This window comes from Lynx canadensis, chromosome C1, assembly GCF_007474595.2.
Source record: "Lynx canadensis isolate LIC74 chromosome C1, mLynCan4.pri.v2, whole genome shotgun sequence".
In the NCBI taxonomy this organism is placed as follows: Eukaryota; Metazoa; Chordata; class Mammalia; order Carnivora; family Felidae; genus Lynx; species Lynx canadensis.
Genome location: NC_044310.1, coordinates 40,703,171 through 40,728,559, shown reverse-complemented (window position 1 = coordinate 40,728,559; position 25,389 = coordinate 40,703,171). Strand labels below are relative to the sequence as shown.

The following is a 25,389-nucleotide window of genomic DNA, read 5'->3' as shown; positions in this document are numbered from 1 at the left end:
TGGAAATGGTCTGGTAGTTCCTGAAAAGGTTAAACATGGAATCATGACACACCAATTCCACTAACAGGTGTATAAAAGGAGAAATGAAAACACATTCATTTAAAACTTTTACACAGGGGCGCCTGGGTGGCTCAATCGGTTAAGTGGCCGACTTCGGCTCAGGTCATGATCTCGCGGTCCATGAGTTCGAGCCCTGCATCGGGCTCTGTGCTGATAGCTCGGAGCCTGGATCTTGCTTCTGTTTCTGTGTCTCCCTCTCTGTCTGCCCCTCCCCCCATTTGCGCTCTGTCTCTCTCTGCCTTTCAAAAATGAATAAATGTTAAAAATTTTTTTTTAAACTTTTACACAAATGTCCATAGCAGTGTTCTAACAGCCAAAAAGTGGAAACCCAAATGTTCATTAATTGAACAATGGCTAAACGTGGTAGATTCATACAATGGAATTATTTCACAATAAAAAGGAATGAAGTCCTAATACATGCTACAACACAGATGAATCCTGAAAACTATGCTAAGTGAAAAAGGCCAGCGACAAAAGACCACATACTAGTAAGCATATTGGTATGCATTTCTCACTGGGGAAATGCAAGTTAAAACCACAATGAAAAGACTTCTACACACTTAACAAAATGTCTAAAATAAAACAGACTGATACTACCAGGTGCTGGTAAGGATGTAGAGCAAACAGAACTCTCATACATAGCTGATAGGAGTGTAAATTGATAAACCACTTTGGAAAACTACTTGTTGATTTATTTTGAAATGCATCGACAAATAAGATGGATTGATAGGTGAGATGGATATGCGTTAAAACAAATAGCAAAATGCACAGAATCTAAGTCATAGGAATATGCGTGTTCAAACAATTCTGTCAACTTCTTTATTTTTTAAAAATTCTGTAATAAAATGCTGTGGGAAAGACTACATACCCAAAATAAAATAGTATGTACATTATGTACATAAAAAGAATGGTCACAGCAGATTTATATAGTCAAAAGCTAACAGAACCCAAATATACATCAATAGAATGGAGTGAAAAAATGTAGATTTATACAGCTGAATACAGCATTGAAAATTATAAACTACTGCTACATAAATAACATAAATGAATTTTATGTTATTCATATATTGAATGTTGAATGAACTATTATTTTATTTAAGTTCAAAACTAGGCAAAATGAATATGGTGATAAGGTCAGAACAGCAGCTATCAGGCACCTGGGTGGCTCAGTTGGTTAAGCATCTAACTCTTAATTTTGGCTCAGGTCATGATCTCACAGTTCATGAGTTGGAGCCCCGCATCAGGCTCTGTGCTGACACTGCAGGGTTTGCTTGGGATTCTCATTCCCATTCTCTGCCCCTCCCCTGCTCATACTCTGCCTCAAAATAAATAAGCTTTAAAAGAAAAAATAGCGGTTATCTTTGGCAAAGGGGTACTGACTGTTGGAGGAAATATGAGTATAATCTTTTGGGATTAGAAACAGGCTATATATCTTGATGGTGGTTATAACATGTAGAAGTTCACTGGACTATACAGTTTAAGATACTATTAGTTATGTTAAAGATAACTCTCTCAAAATAAATAAACTTAAAAAAATAGTGGTTGTCTTTGGCAAAGGGATATTGACTGTTGGAGGAGGTATGAGGGAGACTTCTCGGGTTAGAAACAGGCTATGTATCTTGATGGTGGTTATAACATGCAAAAATTCACCGGGCTATATAGTTAAGATACTATTAGTTATATACTGTTAAAGATATACTCTTCAGTGTACATAATAAATAAAAAAATTTATTTACACACGTATATTATTACTTTAATGTAACACAATTATACAACTCTCTCTAAATTCATGTTCACCACCTACTGATTACTCTTTTGGCTCCAAGATCCCCCACTCATATTTTATTCAGGGCAACTCTTTTGTTTTTATTCCATTTCTTACACCAATGTTCATGTAAGACTTCACCTGAAATCTTTAGAAGCTAAAAAGTAAATTAGTGATTCACTGCTGTATCACAAAATTGATCCCCCAACTTCCAAAGTCTACATCAATTTAATACTTCATTCAGTATATACTGTTTCATCAGACTAACAAATGCTTCCTGTACATCCATTAATCTCATCCCCTTAACTAAAATAAAATGGTAGCTCCTTAGGGGTAAAGGGCTCATTTTCCTTTCCCCTTGGGCGTAACATAAACTTGCTGACTGATAAAAAAAAAAAAAAAAAAAAAAAAAAAAAAAAAAGACTGTTATGGAGTGTCCTGGTTTTTATCTTTAAAGCCTTACTTATTCAGTTTATGATAAACTGCTTTTCCCCCCACAAATATAAGAATTAAATTGTTGGGGTGCCTGGGTGGTTCAATTGGTTAAGCATCAACTTTTGATTTAAGCTCAGGTCATGAGGTCATGGTTTGTGAGTTTGAGCCCCGTGCTTACAGCATGGAGTCTCCCTCTCTGCTCCCACTCCAAAAATAAAAAAAAAATTTTAAAAGAAATTTTTATACAAAATTACATGTAATTAAAAGAAATGTTTTGAATGTTTATTTTTGAGAGAGAGAGAGAGAGAGAGAGTACCAGTGGGGGAGGGGTAGAGAGGGAGACAGAATCCAAAGCAGGCTCCAGGCTCTGAGCTGTTAGCATAGAGCCCCACACAGAGCTCAAACTCACGAACCACAAGATCATGACCTGAGCCAAAGTCAGACACTTAACCGACTGAGCCACCCATGGGCCTCCATTACATGTAATTTTAACTAGCTGGGCCAGTTATACAAGTTTCACTCTTCTTAAAACCATTCAGTTTTGTAAGAATTCAGAAAAGTTTTAATAAATTTAGAAACAAATATATCTGCAGGATTGCTTTCTTCGTTCCCACAATTTCATATCCCTTAGTTACTTTAAGATATGCTCTCTGGGTTAAGTAACAAGATAATTACTCAACTGGCCTCTGGGAGCACACTCCATGTTGGCTATTTAATTAAAAGATACGTATATATGCATTCATATTAAATTGAACTCAGAAGTATTCCTGATCAGTTAAAATAAGGAACTCTAAGACTCAAAAGGAACATATCATAAAGCCAAGTTGAATATCAGAATCAAAAGGTCAGGCAGATTATCCAAGAGCAGAATATATTTAGTTCTCCGTTATCGCTTTACTTTTCAATTGCATGTAGCAATCTCTTTTGCCATTAAAAACACACACTTTGGCTATTAGCCAGTTTTGCCTTCTCTTTCACTCATATTTCCACTCTTAGTCTTTATTATCTCTACCACTTCATTTATATACCAATTGCAAAGATCCTGAATTCTGAGCATGTTAACTATCATAAATATTTGTTATATTCAGTATTAAAAGTTACTGGAAAGGAATCAACTTCTAAAAATTTGTTACAGCCTATTTAATAGCCTATTTGAATACAGGAGAGAAAAAGATCATCCCTAACTCTTTGCTTGAAGGAAGGTTATACACAGAAGATAATTATATTCAGAAATGGCTGGAGGCAAGATGACAAATATAACATCTAATTCTAATTGTATTTACAATTATCTTTTCATTCCCCTCCTCATTTACAGAATTTAACTTGGCTAAGACATAGTAAAGACAGAAGACAAAAGAGAAAAAGTGGCACAAGTTGAAGGGAGAACTTATACTAGTCATTCTGTGACACTTTTTCTACTTAGAAGCCAAATAAAATTAAGATCTTTAAAAAGAAGACTCTCATTCTATCTAAAGTATTATACTAAGATTTTAATAAATTGAAATTTTACAAAATATGGATGTTTCTAGAAAGTATTAACTCAATATTTTAAGGAAGTCAACTTCTCAGATCTTATGGACAAGTAACTCATTACCCCTATCTTCTCAAGTTACCCTATAATTAGCTCTAGAATTAAACTGTGACATGTAAACTGTCCTACTCTTAAAGGTAGGTACATTCTTAATGGCAAAGAATCAGCCTTAATTAAAGAACACCCAGAATGGGTTTCAGGCATAAACAAATAAATAAAACCCTTGCAACAATGGTAACAAATAAGCAGTATCTTTAAAAACAAAAAACAAAAAAAAACAAACAAACCAAGGCAAGCTAAACTACCAGAACACAAACCAATCTCAAATGAAAAAGTTCATATACTTTATAAATTAGAAGTGACAGAACAAAAATGTATACAGATAAAACAGATAATGTGGTAGACACAAACAGCAGAATCCTTTAAAGTACAAAGGCCAAAGGCACAGGATTCTGGAACAATTCATATAGAAGCAAACAACCATAAAACTTCCCACTTAACAGAAAAATCCAGTAACTGATTTTCACATTTATTCAAGTATTTGAGTGCCTGCTATGTGAAAAGCACAGCTCTAGGAATGCAAAGATGAATCAGAGTTGTAGTCTCACAGAAGAGGTATGACACTGTTATAAATAAAATCAAATAGGAAGGGTAAAGTGTCCTAATAGTGGTAAAGTACTAAAGGAGTTCAGAGTAAGATGTTATTCAAATTGGGGAAATCAGAAAAGGATTCATGGCATTTGAGCTGGACCCTGAAAACTAGAATTTATACCAGGAACAATTAAGGAAGAGAATTCTGGGCAATGGAAACCGAAGAGCAACAGCAAGAAAGCAGAACGCATATACAGAATATAGCAAACTTTTCAGGCTGACTCAAGTAGAAGTTGTATGCAAGACCACAAAAAGCTGGAAAAGTATGTTAGGAGCCAGATCATGACTTTGATTGCTAATACAGAGATCTTCAGTAGTAAGTCATGAAGAATCATTATGGATTAAGAGGCAACGGATCTGATCTAGATAGGTTTATTAAGCATTGAAGAATGAAATGAATGGGGAAGAGAGGAGACCATTAGAGGACTTTAATCATGATGCTAACAGTATAAAAGGGAAAAGGCACAGTTCTAAGTTAGGCACTAGGTATCTACAATGTGTAGAATGCCATTCCACTCCACTGAGAAATTTTTAAAATCTTAACACATCATTCTCATTTTTAAAGTAACTAATTTGGAAAAATAATCATTGTTAAAGCACTAAGAACTAATCAAGCAATACATGATTTCCAGATAAATATTATGAACAAAAATACTACAAACAAAAATGGTCAGGGAAGGCTTTGTCAAAGAGATTGGAGCTGATCTGCACTTTAAGGAAAAGAAAACTTTAAGAGGGGAGGGATAAAATATCACACAAAGTAATTTTTTTTAAGTCAAATAATAAGATGAAGATGTGTGAAATACAGATTGAGGTAATTTCCACCAAAGAGTCAGAGAAAATGTAATACATAAAAAAATCTTCAAATACCTAAATTTAACTTCATATTGTTACCAGAAAAACAAGGTATTAATTTTATTACAGGTATTAATTTATTACAAGGTATTAATTTTAATACTTAAAAATAAATGCAGTATTTTATTATATTCTAGATTTTTAAAGGAGATGGGTTACTTTTAATGAGTTCCAAACAAATCTAAGCCTTTTGTTTTTTTTTTAAGTATCTTGAAGAAAGCTTTATTCAGTCACAATTTGAAATATCCAAAATGTTGGGGCACCTGGGTGGCTCGGTCGGTTGAGTGTCCGATTTCAGCTCATGTCATGATCTCACAGTTCATGGGTTGGAGCCCCATATCAGGCTCTGTGCTGACAGTTCAGAGCCTGGAGCTTGCTTTGGATTCTGTGTCTCCCTCTGTCTGCCCCTCCCCCACTCAGACTCACTCACTCTCACTCTCAAAATAAATATTAAAAAAATTGAAATATCCAAAATGTTGTTATTCATGAAAGAAGTTCCTTAAAACACAATATAATCTGTTAACTTATTTTACACGTAAGTGACAATCAGGCTTGGAACTCAGATCCATCTGACTCCAAATTCAGAGCTACAATTGCACTCACTGCTGTATTAACAATAATGTATTTTCTTCTGATATTAAAATCCCAAATGAATTAAAGTATACGACAGGATGATGAGATCAGTAAATCCCAAACTAACCACTGCAAAACTGAGGTACCAATCTTTATATAAATATATACACAATATTAAGATAGAAATACTGTAAAGCAGCTTTTGTTGTTGCTCTATGAATATTAAGCTTTTTAACAAAGTGCTACTCCTGAATTATCCTATGATAAATGGAGGGAGGTCTTAAACCTGTTCATATATACCTTTCAGTATTGGGCTACCAGCTGACCTTTCCTCTTATGGACCTTCATACCCCAGCCTTTCATGATTTATCTTCCCTCTCACAACCGTTCTAAGACAGTCTTTGATTGGCAGATTTCCTTTGTATTCTTTTTAAAGATTCAGGAAGGAGAGAGTATAGGGTGTGCCCAATTTCTTTGTTTTTACCTTATAATTCAAGAAAAGCTCTAACCTCTTCCCTCCCATTTCTTTTTAAATTTTTTTTTTCAACGTTTATTTATTTTTGGGACAGAGAGAGACAGAGCATGAACGGGGGAGGGGCAGAGAGAGAGGGAGACACAGAATCGGAAACAGGCTCCAGGCTCTGAGCCATCAGCCCAGAGCCCGACGCGGGGCTCGAACTCACGGACCGCGAGATCGTGATCTGGCTGAAGTCGGACGCTCAACCGACTGCACCACCCAGGCGCCCCCCTCCCATTTCTTTAAGGACAAGAATTCAAATAGTTTCTGATAAAAAAAACATTTTGTTATAGAATACAGTGGAAAAAAAAACCCTAAATAATTTTATAATTATTTTAAACCAATTACTATATTTAATATTACTGAAATTTTATTTTTAGGATTGCTTGAAAATGATCCATAATAAAAGAATGAAGGCACTAGGAATATGCACAATTCCTACAAGACATTAAACTGCATTGGCCTCAAAATATATTAATTCATTTAAAACAAATCCATTCTGGGCGCCTGGGTGGTTCAGTAGGTTAAGCCGACTGATCTCATTGAGTTCAAGCCTTGCATTGGGTTCTGTGCTGTCAGTTCACAACCTGGAGTTTGCTTTGGATTCTGTGTCTCCCTCTCTCTCTGCCCCTCCCCCACTCACGCTCTGTCTCTCAAAAAATGAATAAATTAAAAAAAATCCACTCATTCAACCAATAATTGAGGGCCTAATGTATGCCAGTTACTGTTACTTTCCTTAAGAAGCTTAGCCCTAGTGGGAGAAGACAGATAATAAGCAATACACATAGTTAAGACAGTGTGTTAGAGAGTGATAAACACTATGGGGAAAAAAATAGAACAGGGTAAGGGAGAATTCCAGGGTGTTGGGGTAGGTTGTAATTTTAACTTAAGGTGTTCAGAGAGGGTTTATGAAGGTGTCATTTAAGTGAAGACTTGAAGGAAGTGAGGGAGTCAGCCACAGTAATACCTGGGGAAGAGTACTCCAGGCATAAAAACAACCAAGGAATACACACGTCTTGGGAGTATCCTAGAAACAAGCAGTCCAGAGAAGGTAAAAGAGAAGCCAGCAGGGGAGGAATAGTAAGAGAGGCGTCAAGAGATATATGTGGGGGTATAAAGATTATGTAGGGTTTATGGGACACTACGGAATTTGGCTTTTACTGTGAATGAAATGGTGATCCACAGAAGGTTGAGCCGAGTGACAAGATCTGTTTTACCAGAATCACTCTGGCTGCTGGGTTAAGAACAGTCTATAGGGAAGACAAAGGTGAATGCAGGGAGACCAGTTAGGAGGATACTAAACAAATCCAGGAAAGAAACAGGTACTTCCTATAAACTTATCATAATGGTATAGTATTTACTTTTTAAACATAAATAAAATAAATCAGATACTGCTAATAGGAAATAAGTGGAACTGAGAAGTTTAGTATATAAAGTTCTTGGCATACATGAATCTCATGCACTACAAACACAAAGGACATCTCTTAAACTACCAACTACAGAAAAATACTAAGTGTGTTCCCTTACAACCAGCTATTGCCTTTCTGAATTTTAAAAAATCCTACTGCAGTTAAGACCTTTTTTTTAATGTTTATTTTGAGAGAGAGAGAGAGGTCACACCCAAGGGGCAGAGAGAGAATCCCAAGTAGGCTCTGCACTTTCAGTGCAGAGTCCAAGGTGGGGCTTGATCCCATAAACCATGAGGTGACCTGAGCTGAAATTAAGAGTCTGGACACTTAACCAGCTGAGCCACCCAGGTGTCCCTGAGACTATTCTTTAAAGAAATAAGCTAATAACTCCTGTAGCTCTGTTAATTATATACTATTTTTGAAGAAAAAAATGTTACTTCTGTCTACTGAATGTATAAATCATTGCCCTTGGACTTGTGTTTCTTAGATCATCTAAATAAATCATTACTAAAAATCTTATTTCCTTTGGGAGGGGAAAAAGTTTTTTCTACAAGTTTTTTTTATGCTCCCATCTTTTAAAGAAATTATTTTCTTTCAATTGATACCAAACTGGCTTATCAGTATGTGTGTCATTCACTTCAGGAAAGGGCAACCACAAAAACTCCCAGTCACAAATAACATGTTTCAAAAAATGTTCCTTCATGACACCAAAAAACTTCTCATTATCATCTATTCCTCCTGGAAAAGGCAAATACAATTCCCATAAATTCCACAGAAGTTATCCATAACACTGTATTATGATAAGGATGAGAAAAAGGGCAGTTAAGTCAAGACAGTAAATTTGTCTGGAAAGGGATTAGGGAGCATGGAAAGAGATTTTGAAATAAAAATCATACCTCAAAAAAATTTGCCCATGAGACTGAAATAAGCATACTGTCCTATAGTATTTGAGGGAAATGAGGAGTGAAATCTTTAAAGAATCACAAAGATTAAGACTTCCCTGTGACAATGTTTGGAAGAAACAGGTGTATGAACTTATAAAACACACAGTACTGAATTCAAATTCATTAATTCATTCAAAATAAGTGCTTCTTAAGTGCCAGTAATTTCACAAAGCATTGAGGACACAGTCCTTGTTCTCAAGGGCTTATAGTCTTCACTTACCTCAAACTACTGAGTATTATGAACCAGATGCTGGGGAAATAACAGATGCAGGGTCCCCACCTGCATGCAATTTACACTAGGTAAGGAGGGAAATGCCTTTAGGATGAAACATTCATGTACTAAACAAGGATATTAACACCCAAGTGTTGTATGTGCTGCTTATGGAATAGAGGGTCTGAAGGAGGGAAACAAGGGAGTGATGGATTCACAGAGGAAGGGAGGGGAATGCAGAGACTGGACAGAGGTAACAGGAGAGCTGAGTCCTTAAAGAGGATTAGATGTTCACCTGGCCGACCTTGGGGGAAGGGATCCTAGCAAAGGGAGCAACTGGAGCAAAGGCAGAGAGAGAGGTGAACAGGATGGTGTATTTGGTAGGCCTGGAATACAAAAAAGTGAGAGATAAGTCATGGAGGCTTCTGTATGTCACAATTTTAAGACTGGACTTTACTGGTGTATATGAAAGGCCCCTGTGGGTTTTATTTGGAAAACCAGCATATGTGATCAGGTTTTTCTGGTGTGATGAGACACTGGTTTACACAGGAATGAAAAAAGAACAACACTAGATAATGATGTCACCACATGAAACAACAAAGGAGACTGCCCAGTTAGAAAACTAAATCTCCTTCAAGAAAAAAAATTAAGCCACTTAACTATCCAAGGCCCTCTGGAAAAAAGTTTTTAACAATTTCATTTAAAAGTGAAAAGTAGAGGAAAGGTTTTTATATATATTATGGACTATAACATCTACATATCTATTTTGAGTTCAAGAGGTCTTAGCTTTTCATTAATTGTGTAAACAGATGGGACTGCTGATTGCTCTACAAAAAGCAATGAAACCATTCAGGAGCAAGACTTGGACACAAAGGGATTAACAGAAGGCATTTAAGTCAAGTTTAGAGGTTTCCAAAGTTCAAGATAATCAAGTTTTATTGAACCAGCGCGTTTACAAGGTGTGTCATAGGGGTGGAGCAAAAGGAGGAGGGATGAAAAATACGTATATATAAACAAGTAACTCTTAACGTTGCTGGGAATAAAACCACTTTAAGATCTTTTCTCTTGTAGGAGAAATGAACACCTACCAGATCCAATTAACAAACACACAGGGGAAAGGGGAGGGAGGAGAAGATGAACATACAGCATAATATAAATGGGGTGGGGGGCAACCACCTATCCAGAACACATAGTCCAGCTGGCGCTGCGATGAGGAAATCATCCCCAAACCTCACAGCTCAGACTCCACGATTTAAACATAAAAGGAGAATGGCATTCCCAAATTCACAAGCGAACTGCCAGTCACTGGCCAAGGGGATCACATACTCGGATCCCAGAACTCAAGGACAGAGAGTACCATCCCCACACCGTACCTGAGGGGAGGTGAAGGATTCCCCCCAACTGGGAGTAGGGAGTAGTCACCCTCAGATCCTGGCCTAAGAGGGTCGACGCCCCTCAAGCCAGGCCTTGCCAAGACCAGGAGCAGTGACAATCCCGAAGTCCCCTCAATCTCTGCCCGGAGCTGCCTCTACTCCACGCACCCCCTCCTCCCCAACACACACCCTCCCCTACCTGATATGGCGGCGGCGGCTCCTGATCCGGCTCCGTTCCCTCGCCAAAACTAGCCCGGTCGGACTGAGACTCGTGAAGCAGGGAGATGTCATCCGACGTGGGGGATTTGAGGCAGTTCCCCATCTTCCGGAGCTAAGATGTGTGATCTGGGGGAGGAAGAAAGCAGTGGCGGGGTCGTTCGCAAGCTCCGCGGTCAGCCTCGGTCAGCGAGGTGGGGTCGGACGGCAGGCCGGGGCTCAGGCGACGGCGGCTCCCCCGCCCCCCGGTGCCGCCGAAGGGCCGCTCATGCCAGCCCCCGGGAGTGGGGGCTCAAGGATGGGCCGCGGGCTCCGCTGGGGTCGCGGCGGTTGCCTCCTGCGAGGCGGCAATGGGGGGGGGGGGCGGGGAGACGAAGCACTTCCCCACCCCGCCCCCCCGCGGGGCGGCGGCGGCCACGGAGCTGCTGGGCCTAATCCAGGTCAGGAGGGGGGGGCGCGGCCGTCTCGGCTGCCTCAGCTGCTGCCTCAGCTGCTGCTGCCCCTGCCGACGCCGGAGCCGCGGCCGCGGGCCTCATCCTACTCCGCCTCAAAGCGGCGGCGGCGCCCAGAACGAGGCCAGCTGCGGTTCTGCGTCATGCCGCCGTGCGTGCTCTGATCCCGCCCCCGGCGCCCGGAGCCGTGGGCGGCTCCCGCTGCGCGGCCGCGCCCCCCTCCCCGCCTCCCTCAGCTGTTCTCTGGGCTGCGTCAGTTTCTGCTTCTCTGACAGTTGGCCTGAAACCTGACTCAGAAACCTCCCGCCAGTCTCCCATGTCTCCCCACATCCACTTCTCCCTCCCCGCTTGTCTCAGTTCTTACCTGTGCACTGTTTTGACAGTCTTCTCACCTCCTTCTGCCAAGTGATCTATTTATAAACCCTTATCCGAATGTGTCACTCCCATGGTTAAAATGTTAAATGGCTTTTTCCCCTTTATCCCTTCAGAATAAAGTCCAAGCTCACTAGTGAACCAATCCACTATTTTCACAATTGGATAATTTTTTAAGAGTATAAATTCGATCATGTCATTCATCTAAAACCTTCAATGGCTTCGTGAAACAGTTGTGAGTGCTATGACTATTCTTAAATGGTTTACAAATCTGACTACTTCCCCAATCTCATTAGCAGCATTGTCCGCTCAAATACTCTAAACTCCAGGCTGTCTAAATAAAAACTTAGAAGACTGTTTCCACTGGCTGAGGCCTTTACCCATATTATTTCCCTGACTTATCATTTCTCCCTCACTCCTGACCTTCTACCTCCCGTCAGGCTAACCATTATTCCCACTTGTCCTTCCTAAACTCAACTTTGTTTTGCCTAACCCTTCAGTCTGGGTTAGTCGCCTTCTCTGCGCTCTCAGTCCCTAAGCCTTTCCCTGTCACAGCCTGATCAAGCTGAATCATCTGTCCCTCCTCTGTGCAAGGCCTGGCACATTGCCTAAGGTAGAGGAGGCCCTCTTCATGGTTGAATGAACAAAAAGCCCAAGAAGCAATGTGTGCAAAGGAAGGAAACAAGAAAGATGAGAATGCTCCCAGAAGACAAGAAGTGGGTCTTGACTCCCTTTCTTTTATTCACCATTTACTGATTCCCCCCACCCCACCCTCACCAGACCCTGTGTAGGCACTAGGGAAACTGATTTATCAGACCTGGCTTGTCCCTAATGGAGCCCAGAGTCCTCCTGGGAAGACAAACAGATGAGTCCTTCTACCTCCCCCAACCAAAGGTTTTTAGAGAGCCCTAAGGAGAGTGATTAGACCATTTGGGTGAGGATCAGAAAGGATTCTTGGAGGTAGGACTCTGTTAAACTGGTATGGGCCTGAGTGCTCTAACTTTGAAGTCCCTATTCTACAAAATTACTTACTTAAATGTACTCATATCCCATATTAAATATAACCTTTTTTCTGCATTCTCTCTTCTTCAAGACCTGCCTTGCTTCCTGTTAATAGCTCCCACCTAAATATGGTATCCCTGTGGTATCCCTATTGCCACATTTGTATCAGAATCTTTTCACACATCCCCACGAAGCATTATTTCTCTAGCTTGAAAAGTGAAATCATTGGATCCCTTGCAAGAAAAATTTCAAGCATTTGCCTCTTCTCACCCCACCCCCCACCATTGCCATTTTCCTAGTCTCCTCTGAACTATCGAAATAGGTTCTTAATGAAGCCCTTGCTTCTGCACCATCGATCCATCCTCCACACTACTGCCATGAAAAATGTGACCAGAGAGCATTCATAGACTTGTGGTTCAGAAATTTATCATGGCATTAAGGCCTTGTAGCATTTGGTCCCATTTTTATGTCCCCTATGACTCCAATTCCAACCCGGCATCCTACACTCCAGCCATCTGCACACTACTTGCTATGCCCTCAATTCTCACTATGCTTCTCCACCTCTGACCTTTTGCCATGCTCTTTCCTTCTGTTGAATCCAGGTACCTTTTAAGACCCTCAATAAAAACTACTTTCTTCATGTAGCTGTCCCTGATTTCACTTAGTTGGAACATATATAATGATAGAAAATAGATGGGATCTATTATTGTATTATATTATGTATAATTATTTTAACACAATTTTAAATATATAGTCATAACTGACATGTATTAGCCTGAGCCAGATATGTAAGAGCCCAGAAAGGTGTATATTGGTGTTCCTGTTTTGTAAGAATAGCAACATGGTTTCACATGGCTCTTCAGGGCTAGAGCCAGGATTTGAATCATATACCAGTTGCCTTTGTTAGATTTTGGGAAAAGACTACAACTTTTTTCATCCTGGTATTCCTCAGTTTGTACAATCAAGGGAATGGGGGAAAACATCTCGAATGCCTTTGGCATCCACATGTAAGGAAGTAGTTGATCAATGATATTCCTAACCCAGCTTTAGAAAGGAGCCCATGGAAAGTGCCCTATAGACCAGAGTGTGACCTAATCACAAAACATAATTTAAGATTGAAAATAGTAACCAAGACTATTACAGTGACAAAGACTCTCCTTGACCTAACTCTAGTCAGGCTTCTCCAAAGTCCTCAAGGTCATAAACATGGGTTCTGTCCTTGGCCCACTGATTCCAGTTTTAGCAAGAATCTAGCTAAGTCAGTTTAGCCAGAACCCCCCATTCTTGTATCTGACAAACTTAGCCTGCCTTCAGCAAAAATCCTATCAAGAAGGTTTAACTAGAATTCCCCTTATCCCTGATATTTCCTCTTAGTAATTTTCCATCCACTGATCCCACCCTGTTCCTTGCCCATAAATCCACACTTGTCCTTTTTGTATTCAGAATTGGATTCAGTTCTATGAGGCCTCCCTTCCCCTATTGCAACAGCTCCTGAATAAAATTTGCCTTCACCATGTTAACTTCTGTCTGGCTCTGGTTTTCTCTGACAGCAGGAGATCTAATGCAGAAGGAGATATGATAATCTGGTATCTTCTGTTGAGCTAGATTTTTTAAAAATAGATTTTATTTTTTAGACAAGTTTTAGATTCATATCAATATTGAGCAGAAGGTACAAAGATTTACTATATGCAGCCTTCCCCTACACGTGCATACTTTTCCCCATTATCAACATCCCACATCAGAGTGGTACATTTGTTACAACTGATGAACAAACAATGACACATTACTAACACAGAGAATCCTTGATTGATGAACCTATAATGATCCATTACTAACACACAAAATCCTTGCTTATATTAGGGTTTACTCTTGCTGTTGTACATTCTATGGGTTTGGACAAATTTATAATATGTATCCATCATTATAACATCATAATGAATAGTTTCACTGACCTAAAAATCTGTGTTCCACCTATTCATCCCTCTCTTGCCCCTGGAAATCACTGATTCTTTACTGTCTCCATAGTTTTACCTTTTTCAAAATGTCATATAGTTGGAATCATACAGCACGGAGCCTTTTCAGATTATCTCCTTTCACTTAGTAATATGCAATTAAGGTTCTTTCATGTCTGTCCATGACTTGATAACCCATCTCTTTTTAGCACTGAGTAATATTCCACTCTTTGAATGTTCCATAGTTTACACTGAAAGACATCTTAGTTGCTTCCAAGTTTTGACAGTTATGAATAAAGCTGCTATAAACATCCATGCACAGGGTTTTTCCTCCCAGTTTTTCATTGTGGTAAAATACACTTAACATAAAATTTACCACATTAACCATTTTCAAGTGTACAGTTCAGTGGAATTAAATACACTCATAATATTATGCAACCATCACCAGGATCCATCTTCAGATCTTTATTCATCTTACAAAATCAAAACTACTCATTAAACAATAACTCCCATCCTCTTCTCTCTGCAGCTACTGGCAACTACCATTCTACTTTCTGTCTGTATGATTTTTGACTAAGTATCTCACAGTATTTGACCTTCTGTGACTGACTTTAAGGTTCATCCTTGTATCATTTTGCGGAATTTCCTTCCTTTTTAAGGCTGAATAATATTCTATTGTATTTAAATACCACATTTTGCTTATCCATTCATCCATTGATGGATACATGTTTTAGCTGTTATGAATCATGATGCTATGAACATGGGTGTACAAATATCTCTTTGAGATACTGATTTCAATTCTTTGGTCATATACCCAGAAGTGGAACTGCTGGATCACATGGTAATTCTGTTTCTTTTTTCTTTTTTTTTTTTTTTTCGAACTGCCACATTATTTTCCACAGCAGCTGTACCATTTTACACTCTCACAAAAGTCTGTTTGCAAATTTTTGTGTAGACATAAGATTTCAATTATTTTTGGCAAATATCAAAGAGCACAATTGCTGGATTGTATGCTAAGAATATGTTTAGTTTTGTAAGAAAGTACCAAACTATCTTCCAAAGTGGCTGTAACATTTTGCATCACCTTTACCAATGAATGAAAGTTCCTGTTGCTCCATATCTTCACCAGAATTTGGTGTTGTCAGTATACTGGGTTTTGACCATACTAATAGGTGTATAGTTGTAACTTGTTGTTGAATTTCCATAAATCTGAAATTTTCCTTTCATATGCTTATTTGCCATCTGTATATTTTAATTGGTGACATTTGTGTTAAAATGTTTGGCCCATTTTTTTTAAAAGAGGGTTGTTTATATTCTTGTTGAGTTTTAAGAGTTCTTTACATATTTCAGAGAACAGTCCTTTATCAGATGTATCTTTTGCAATGTTTTCTTCAAGTCTGTGGCTTCTCTTTTCATTCTCTTGACACTGGCTTTCACATGGCAGAAATTTTTAAATTTAACCAAGTCCAGCTTATCCTTCTTTCTTTCATGTATTGTGCTATGCATTGTATCTAAAAAGTCATTGCAAACCTAATGTCATCTAGATTTTCTTCTATGCTATATTCTAGGGGTTTTATATATTTGCATTTTACATTTAGATGTGAATCATTTTGAGTTAACTTTTGTGAAGGGTGTAAAGTCTATGTCTAGATCCATTTTTTTTGCATATGGGTGTGTAGCTGTTCTAGTACTTTTGTTGAAAAGACTATCTGTTCTCCATTGTATTGCTTGCATTTACTCCTTTGTTAAAGATCAGTTGAGTATATTTCTATAGGACTATCTGGGCTCTCTATTCTGTTCTATTGATCTATTTGTCCATTCTTTTGTCAATACCATACCACTGTCTTGATTACTATAGCCTTGTAGTAAGTCTTGAAGTAGGGTAGCATCAGTCCTCCAACTTTGTTCTTCTTCTTCAATAATCTACTGGTTATTCTGAGTCTTTTGCCTCTCCATAAAAATGGAGAATCAGGTGTTGATATCCACAAAATAACTTGTTGGGATTTTGTTTGAGATTATATCAAATTTATAGATCAAGTTGGAAAGAACTGACATCGTGACAATATTGAGTCTTCCTATTCATGAATATAGACTATATTTCCATTTATTTAGTTCTTATTTGATTTCACTTACCAGAATTTTGTAGTTTTCCTCAAATAGATTTTGTACATATTTTGGTACCTTTATACATAAGTATTTAATCTGGGGGAGTTGCTAATGTAAATGGTATTTCAGTTTGATTTTTGAATTCCACTTGTTCATTGCTGGTATATAGGAAAGCAGTTGAATTCTGTATATTAACCATGTATCTCGCAATCTTACTGTAATCGCTTACTAGTTCCAGGAGTTTTTTTGTTCATTCTTTTGGATTTTTTACACAAATAATCATGTCATCTATGAACAAACTCAGACTTATTTCTTTCTTCTCAGTCTGTATATCTTTGATTCTTTTTCTTGTCGTACTGAATTAGCTAGAACTTCCAGTATGATATTAAAAAGTAATGTTGAGGGGACATCCTTGTCTTATTCCTTATTTTAGTGGAGAGCTTTGTTTTTCACCATTTAGTATGATGGAAGCTGTAGGTTTTTTGTAGATAGTCTTTATCAAGCTTAGGAAATTCCCCTGTATTCCCAGTTTACTGAGTGTATCATGTATGGATATTGAATTTTGTCAAATGCTTTTTCTGCACCTATTGATATGATCCCGTGATTTTTCATTAACCTGTTTATGTGCTGAATTACATTAATTGATTTTCAGTTGTTGAGCCAACCTTGCAAACCAGCAATAAATCTCATTTGGTATATAATTCTTTTCATACATGGTTAGATTCTTTTTTTTCAATGTTTTGTTTTTTTTTTTTTTTTTTTTTTTAATTTTTGGGACAGAGAGAGACAGAGCATGAACGGGGGAGGGGCAGAGAGAGAAGGAGACACAGAATCGGAAACAGGTTCCAGGCTCTGAGCCATCAGCCCAGAGCCCGACGCGGGGCTCGAACTCACAGACTGCGAGATCGTGACCTGGCTGAAGTCGGACGCTTAACCGACTGCGCCACCCAGGCGCCCCTAGATTCTATTTGCTAACTTTTTTGAGGATTTTTTGCATCTATGTTCATGAGAAATATTGGTCAGTAGTTTTCTTGTAATGTCTTTGTCTGGTTTTGGTATTAGGGTAATTCTGGCCTTATAAAATAGGTTAGGATTCTTCTCTCTGCTCTATGTTCTGAAAGAAACTGTAGAGAATTAGTATAATTTCTTTCTTAAATGTTTGGAAGATTTCACCAATGCACCTATCTGGACCTGGTGCTTTCTGTTTTGGAAAGTTATTAATTGTTGATTCAATTTATTTAATAGATACAGATTTATTCATGGTGTCTATTTCTTCTAGTGTGAATTTTGGCAGATTGTGTCTTTCAAGGAATTGGTCCATTTTCACCTATGCTATCAAATATGTGGGCATAGAATTGTTTATTGTGTTCCTTTCATATTCTGTTAATGTCCATGGGATCTGTAGTGATGTCCCTTCTTTCATTTCTGATGTTAGTAATTTGTGTCCTCTCCCTTTTTAACTTAGTTAGTCTGGCTAGTCTTGTTGATTTTATTGATCTTTTCAAAGAACCAGCTTTTGGTCTCATTGATTTTCTCTATTAATTCCCTATTTTCAATTTCATTGATTTTTTTTTCCTCTAATTTTTATGATTCCTTTTCTTCTGCTTACTTTGGATTTAATTTGCTCTTCTTTTTCTAGTTTCCTAAAATGGAAGCTTAGGTGACTGATTTTAGATCTTTCTTCTTTTCTAATATAGGCATTCAATGCTATAAATTTCCCTCTTTCATTTACTTCAAATGAATGTCGAGGCACCTGGGTGGCTCAGTAGGTTAAGCATATGACTCTTGACTTCAGCTCAGGTCATAATCTGACATTTCATGGGCTTGAGTCCTGCATCGGGTTTTGCGCTGGAAGTGAGGAGCCTGCTTGGGATTCTCTCTCTCTGCCTCTCCCCAATTCATGCTTTCTCTCTCTCTCAAAATAAATAAATAAACTTAAAAAAAATGTATCAAAATACCTGTTTAATTTCTCATGAGATTTCTTCTGTGACACATATGTTAGTTAGAACTGTGTTGTTTAATCACATAAGTATTTTGGGATTTTTCTAACTATTTTTCTGTTATTGATTTCTAGTTTAATTCTGTTGTGGGTTAGAGCAGACATTGTATGATTTCTATTCTCTTAAATTTGGTAAGGCAGGGCACCTGGGTGTCTCAGTCAGTTAAGCGTCCGACTTCAGCTCAGGTCATGATCTCATGGATTGTGGGTTTGAGCCCCCTCTGTGCTGACAGCTCAGAGCCTGGAGCCTGCTTCAGATTTCTGTGTATCCCTCTCTCTGCTCCTCCCCCACTCTCACTTTGTCTTGCTCTGTCTCTCAAAAATAAACAAATGTAAAAAAAATTTTCTTTAATTTGGTAAGGCATATTTTATAGCCTAGAATGTGGTCTATCTTGGTAAATGTTTCATATGAACCTGAGAAGAATGTATATTCTGCAGTTGTTGGATAAGGTAGTCTATAGATATCCATTATACCCAGTTAATTGATGGTGTCATTGAGTTCAACTATGTCCTTACAGATTTTAAGCCTGCTGGATTTGTCAGTGGAACCTGATATTATTATTTATTATTATTATATTTTATTTTAGAGAGAAAGAGCTCACAAGTGGGGGAGAGGGGCAAAGGGAGACAGAGGGAGAATCTTAAGCACACTCCCTGTTCAGCACAGATGCAGAGCTCTAGCCCATGAATCTGGGATCATGACCTGAGCTGAAGTCAAGACTCAGATATTCAACTGACTGAGCCACCCAGGCACCCCAAACAGATATTGCAAAAATAAAAATATGTTATTTATGCTAACATATAAGGGGCTTAATATTGTTATATTTAAACAAATTAAACTTATTATATTTCTTAGTTTTATTTTCTAACATGAGATATGTTGATAGATACAATTTATATAAACAAAAGCTCATTAAAGTCCTCAATATTTTTTTTAAATATTTATTTATTTATTTTTGAGAGAGAGAGAGAGAGAGACCAAAAAAAAAAAAAAAAAAGTAAGTGGGGGAGATGCAAAGAGAGAGGGAGATACAGAATCTGAAGAAGGCTCCAGGCTCAGAGCTGTCAGCACAGAGCCCAACACGGTGCTTAAACCCACCAACTGTGAGATCATGACCTGAGCCAAATTCAGATGCATAACCAACTGAGCCACTCAGGCTCCCCAAGTCCTCAATAATTTTTAAAAGCATATAGGGGTCTTAAGATCAAAGTTTGAAATTGTTAGTCTAAAGCCTTCCTACTTAAATGTGGTCCATGTATCACCTCTACCTGATTCACCTGGGGCTTATTAGAAATGCAGTCTTAGGCCCCACCCAAAACTGAGTAAATGAGAATGTACATTTTACCATGATCCTCAGATTTATATGCACATTGAAGTTTAAGGAACACTGGGCCTAGGAGGGTTAAGAAGTCTTCTTGACACTTGAGCTTTGTTGGATGACTAGGAGCAGCTGGGGAGGACAGAGACAAGGACTCAAGCAGAAGGGAGAGCTTGGATGAAGGCATAGTAGAGAAAAATGCCATTCCACATTAGGAAACTGCAAATAGAACATATCTAGATTCTTGGTAATATTTTTTCCAATTTTTTTATTGTGATAAAATACCCACACAATTTGCCATCTTAACCAATTTTTTTAAGTATACAGTTCAGTGGTTATTAAGCACATCCATAATGCTGTGCAATAATCACCACAATCCAACTCCATAACTCTTTTTTTTAATTATGTTAAAATACACATAACATAAAATTTACCATCTAAACTATTTTTAACTGTACCTGTCAGTGGTATTAAACACATTCACATTGTTTTGCAGCCATCACCAACATCCATCCCCATAATTCTTTTCATCTTGTAAAATCAAAACTCTGTACCTACTAAACAATAACTCTCCAGTTATTGCTGTGCACAAGGGTTCCAATTTCTCCACATCATTGCCAACACTTTTTTCTGTTTTTCTGACAGTAGCTATCCTAATAAGTGTTAGGAGGTATCTCACCATAGCTTTGATTTGTATTTCCCTAATGATCAGTGATGCTGAGCATCTTTTCATGTGTCTATTGGCCATTCCTATATTTTCTTTGGAGAAATGTCTATTCAAGTCCTGTCCCTATTTTTCAATCAGATTGTTCTGTTTTTGTGTGGAATTTCAGGAGTTCTCTATATGTTCTTCTTAATCCCTTATTGGCTGTATGATTTGCAAATATTTTTTCCCATTCTGTAGTTTTCCTTTTTATGCTGTTGATGGTGTCTTTTGATGCAAAAACTTTAATTTTCATGAAGTCCAGTTTGTCTAGTTTTTCTTTTGTTCTCTGTGCCCTTAGTGTCATAGCTAAGATACCATTGCTGAGTCCAGTGCTGTGAAGTTTTATCCCATGTTTTCTTTCAAGAGTTTTATTGTTTTAGATCTTAAATTTAGATCTTTGATCCATTTTGAGTGATTTTTTATGGTGTTTGCTAAAGGTCCAACTTCATAATTTTGCTTGTATATATCCATTTTTCCCAGCACCATTTCTTGGAAAAAACTGTCTCCCCCCCACCCCGCCCCCATTGAATGGTCTAAGAACCCTTGTCAAAAATCCTTTGACCATAGATGTAAGACTTTATTTCTTGGATCTCTATTCAGCTCCATTGGTCTATATGTCTATTTTTATGCCAGTACCACACTGTTTTAATTTTTGTAGATTTGTAGTAAGTTTTGAAATCAGGAAATGTGAATTCCCCAGTTCTTTTTCAAGATTGTTTTGGCTGTTTGGTGTCTCTTGAGATTCCATATGAATTTTAACATCTTTTTTTTTTTTTTTCGAGAGAGAGACAGAGCGCAGGCACACACATGCATGTGCTGGGTGGAGGGGCAGTGGGAATGGGAGAGAGAGAATCTTAAGCAGGCTCCACACCCAGCATTGAGCCTGACATAGGGCTTGGTCTCACAGCCATGAGACCATGACCTGAGCTGAAATCAAGAGTCGGATGCTTAACCAAATGAGCCACTTAGGCACCCCTCCATATGAATTTTAAAATGGCTTTTTCTATCTCTGTAAAAAAACATAGTTGGGACTTTGATAGGGTTTGCATTGACCCTGCAGATTGCTTTGGATAATTTTGACATTGTAACAATATAAAATCTTCCATTCCATGTTCCAATGGAACATGAGATATGTTTCCATTTATTTATGTCTTCTTTGATTTCTTTCAGCAATGGTTTATAAAGTTCCTGTACTAGTCTTTCATTCCCTGGTTAATTCCCAAGTGTTTTATTCATTTTGATACTATTGTAAAAAAATCATTTTGTAATTTCTTTTTCAAATTGTTCATTGTTAATGCAGTTGACCCTTGAACAGCATAGAAGTTAGGAGCACTGACCCCGTGCAGTTGAAAATGCACATATAACTTTGACTCCCCCCAAACTGGAGCCTACTTAATAAAAAGAATATAATAAGTAAGATAAAATATACTGACAGTACTGTACTGTAAAAAATTCATTTATAAATAGACTGACTCAGTTCAAACTAATGTTGTTCAAGGGTCAATTGTATATAAAAATGCAACTGATTTTTGTGTTGACTTTGTTTTCTGCTACTTTGCAGAATCTATTAATTAGTTCTAATAGTGTGTGTGTGTGTGTGTGTGTGTGTGGGTGGGTGTGTAATATTTAGGGTTTTCTACGTATAAGATTATATCAACTGCAAATAGGAATAATTTTACTTCATTCTTTTCAATTTGGATGCCTTTCTTTTTCTTGCCTAATTGTTCTAGCTAGAATTTCCAGTACATGTTGAGTAGAAGTGGTGAAAGTAGGCATCTTTGCCTTTTCCTGATTTTAGAGGAAAAGATTTTAGTCTTTTACCATTGAATATGATATTACTTATGGGTTTTTCATATATGGCTTTTATTACATGAAGGTAATTTCTTCTATCCCTAGTTTTCACAATGTTTTTATCATGAAAGGGTATTGAATGTTGTCAAATGCTTTTTCTGTATCAGTTGAGATAATGACGTGGGTTTTTTCCCTTCATTCTGTTAATATGGTATCTTACACTGATATTGCTTTTTGTATTGAAAAATCCTTGCAATGACACATCGGACAAAGGGCTAGTATCCAAAACCTGTAAAGAACTCACCAAACTCCACACCCAAAAAACAAATAATCCAGTGAAGAAACGGGCAGAAGACATGAATAGACACTTTCCTAAACAAGACCAGATGGTCAACAGGCACATGAAAAGATGCTCAACATCACTCCCCATGAGGGAAATACAAATCAAAACCACAATGAGATATCACCTCACACCAGTCAGAGTGGCTAAAATGAGAAAATCAGGAGCCTATAGATGCTGGAGAGGATGTGGAGAAACGGGAACCCTCTTGCACTGTTGGTGGGAATGCAAGCAAACTGGTGCAGCTGCTCTGGAAAACAGTGTGGAGGTTCCTCAAAAAATTAAAAATAGATCTACCCTATGACCTAGCAATAGCACTGCTAGGAATTTACCCAAGGGATACAGGAGTGCTGATGCATAGTGGCACTTGTACCCCAATGTTTATAGCAACACTTTCAACAATAGCCAAATGATGGAAAGAGCCTAAATGTCCATCAACTGATGAATGGATAAAGAAGTTGTTGTTTATATATACAATGGAATACTACTTGGCAATGAGAAAGAATGAAATATGGCCTTTTGTAGCAACGTGGATGGAACTGGAGAGTGTTATGCTAAGTGAAATAAGTCAGGCAGAGAAATTCAGATACCATATGTTTTCACTCTTATGTGGATCCTGAGAAACTCAACAGAAGACGAGCGGGGAGGAGAAGGGGGAAAAAAAGTTACAGAGAGGGAAGGAGGCAAACCATCAGACACTCTTAAATACTGAGAATAAACTGAAGCTTGATGGGGGGGGTGGGAGGGAGGGGAAAGTGGGTGATGGGCATTGAGGAGGGCACCTGTTGGGATGAGCACTGGGTGTTGTATGGAAACCAATTTGACAATAAATTTCATATTAAAAAAAAAGAAAGGGGGCACCTGGGTGGCGCAGTCGGTTAAGCGTCCGACTTCAGCCAGGTCACGATCTCGCGGTCCGTGAGTTCGAGCCCCGCGTCGGGCTCTGGGCTGATGGTTCAGAGCCTGGAGCCTGTTTCTGATTCTGTGTCTCCCTCTCTCTCTGCCCCTCGCCCGTTCATGCTCTGTCTCTCTCTGTCCCGAAAATAAATAAACGTTGAAAAAAAAATTTTTTTTAAAAAAAAGAAAGAAAAGTCCTTGCAATCCAAGGATAAATTGCACTTGATCTTGGTGTATAATCCTTTTATATGCTGCTATATTAGGTTGCTGGTATTTTACAGAGGATTTTTGTGTCAATGTTCATATGGCATATTAGTCTATACTTTTCTTACAGTGTCTTTTTCTGACTTTGGTATCAGGGTAATGCCGACTTACAGAATGAGTTAGGAATTGTTACCTCCTCTTCAATTTTTTTCTACAAGTTTTAGAAGAATTGGCATTTGTTCTTTAAATGTTTGGTAGAATTTACCGGTGAAGACATCAGGCCCAGGGCTTTCTTTATTGGGATATATTTTTTTTTTTTTATTGTGAGTTCAATTTCCTTACTAGTTATAGGTCTATTCAGATTTTCTGTTTCTTCATGATTTAGTCTTGGTTGATTTTATTTTTCTAGAAATTTTTCCTTTTCATCTAGGTTATTCAATTTGTTGATATATACTTACTAATACCACTCTCTTATAATCCTTGTTATTTCTGTAGCTTCAGTAGCTATGTTGCCACTTTCATTTCTGATTTTAGTAATTTGAGTTTTTTCTCTTTTTTCTCAGTCATCTAGTGAGTTTTGTCAATTTTGTTGATCTTCTGGTTTCAAAGATTTTTTAAAAAATTTTAAATTGCTTTTTTATGTTTTTATCTATTTTTGAGAGAGAGAGACAGAGACAGAGAATGAGGGGGGAGGGGCAGAGAGAGAAGGAAACACAGAATTTGAAGCAGGGTCCAGGTTCTGAGCTGTCAACATAGAGCCTGATGCTGGGCTCAAACTCATGAACCTGGAGATCATGATCTGAGCCAAAGTCAGCTGCTCAACCAACTGAGTCACCTAGGCACCCCAGGTTTCATTGTTTTTTGTTTGTTTTTGTATTCTCTATTTCATTTATCTCTGGTCTATATTATCTCTTCTCTTCTGTTAGCTTTGGGTTTAGTTTGTTCTTTTTCTTGTTCCTTAAACTATAAGGCTAGGTTGTTGATTTGAGATATTTCTTGTTTTTTTAATGTTTTTATGGCTATAAATTTCTCCCTTAACACTGCTTTTGCTGAGTCCCATAAGTTTTGGTATGTTGTGTTTTTGTTTGTCATTCACCTCTAAGTGTTTCCTAATTTGCTTTGTGATTTCTTCTTTCAACTATTGTTTGTTTAAAAGTATGTTGTTTTGGGGCGCCTGGGTGGCTTGATCGGTTGAGCGTCCGACTTCGGCTCAGGTCATGATCTCACTGTTCGTGAGTTCGAGCCCCGCGTCGGGCTCTGGGCTGACGGCTCAGAGCCTGGAGCCTGTTTCAGATTCTGTGTCTCCCTCTCTCTCTGGCCCTCCCCTGTTCATGCTCTGTCTCTCTCTGTCTCAAAAATAAACGTTAAAAAAAAAAAATTAAAAAAAAAAATAAAAAATAAATAAAAGTATGTTGTTTAATAGGCACAATTTTGTGGATTTTCCAATTTTCCTTCTGTTATTTATTCCTAATTTCATCCCATTGAAGATACTTTTCATAATATTTATCTTTTTAAATCTATTGAGACTTAATTTGTGGCCTAATATATGGTCTACCCTAAAAAATGTCCTATAGGCACTTAAGAAGAATGTGTATGCTGTTGGTGTTGAGTAGAGTGTTCTGTGTATGTTTGTTAGATGAAGTTGGTTTATTGTGCTAAGTCCTTTATTTTCTTACTTATCATCTTCTGGAATGGTTGTCCTATCCATT

General features: G+C 38.0%; 1 protein-coding gene across 1 annotated transcript in view; it reads right to left on the bottom strand.

The window, feature by feature from the left end:
* RNF11 (ring finger protein 11) overlaps positions 1-11,066 on the bottom strand; it is a 40,221-nt gene extending 29,155 nt beyond the window's left edge. Inside the window, exon 1 of the mRNA XM_030328328.1 lies at positions 10,524-11,066. Coding sequence (XP_030184188.1) covers positions 10,524-10,646 — 123 coding nt within the window. The 5' untranslated portion in view covers positions 10,647-11,066. The remainder of the gene's footprint in view (positions 1-10,523) is intronic.
* Between the last annotated feature and the right edge of the window lie 14,323 nt (positions 11,067-25,389).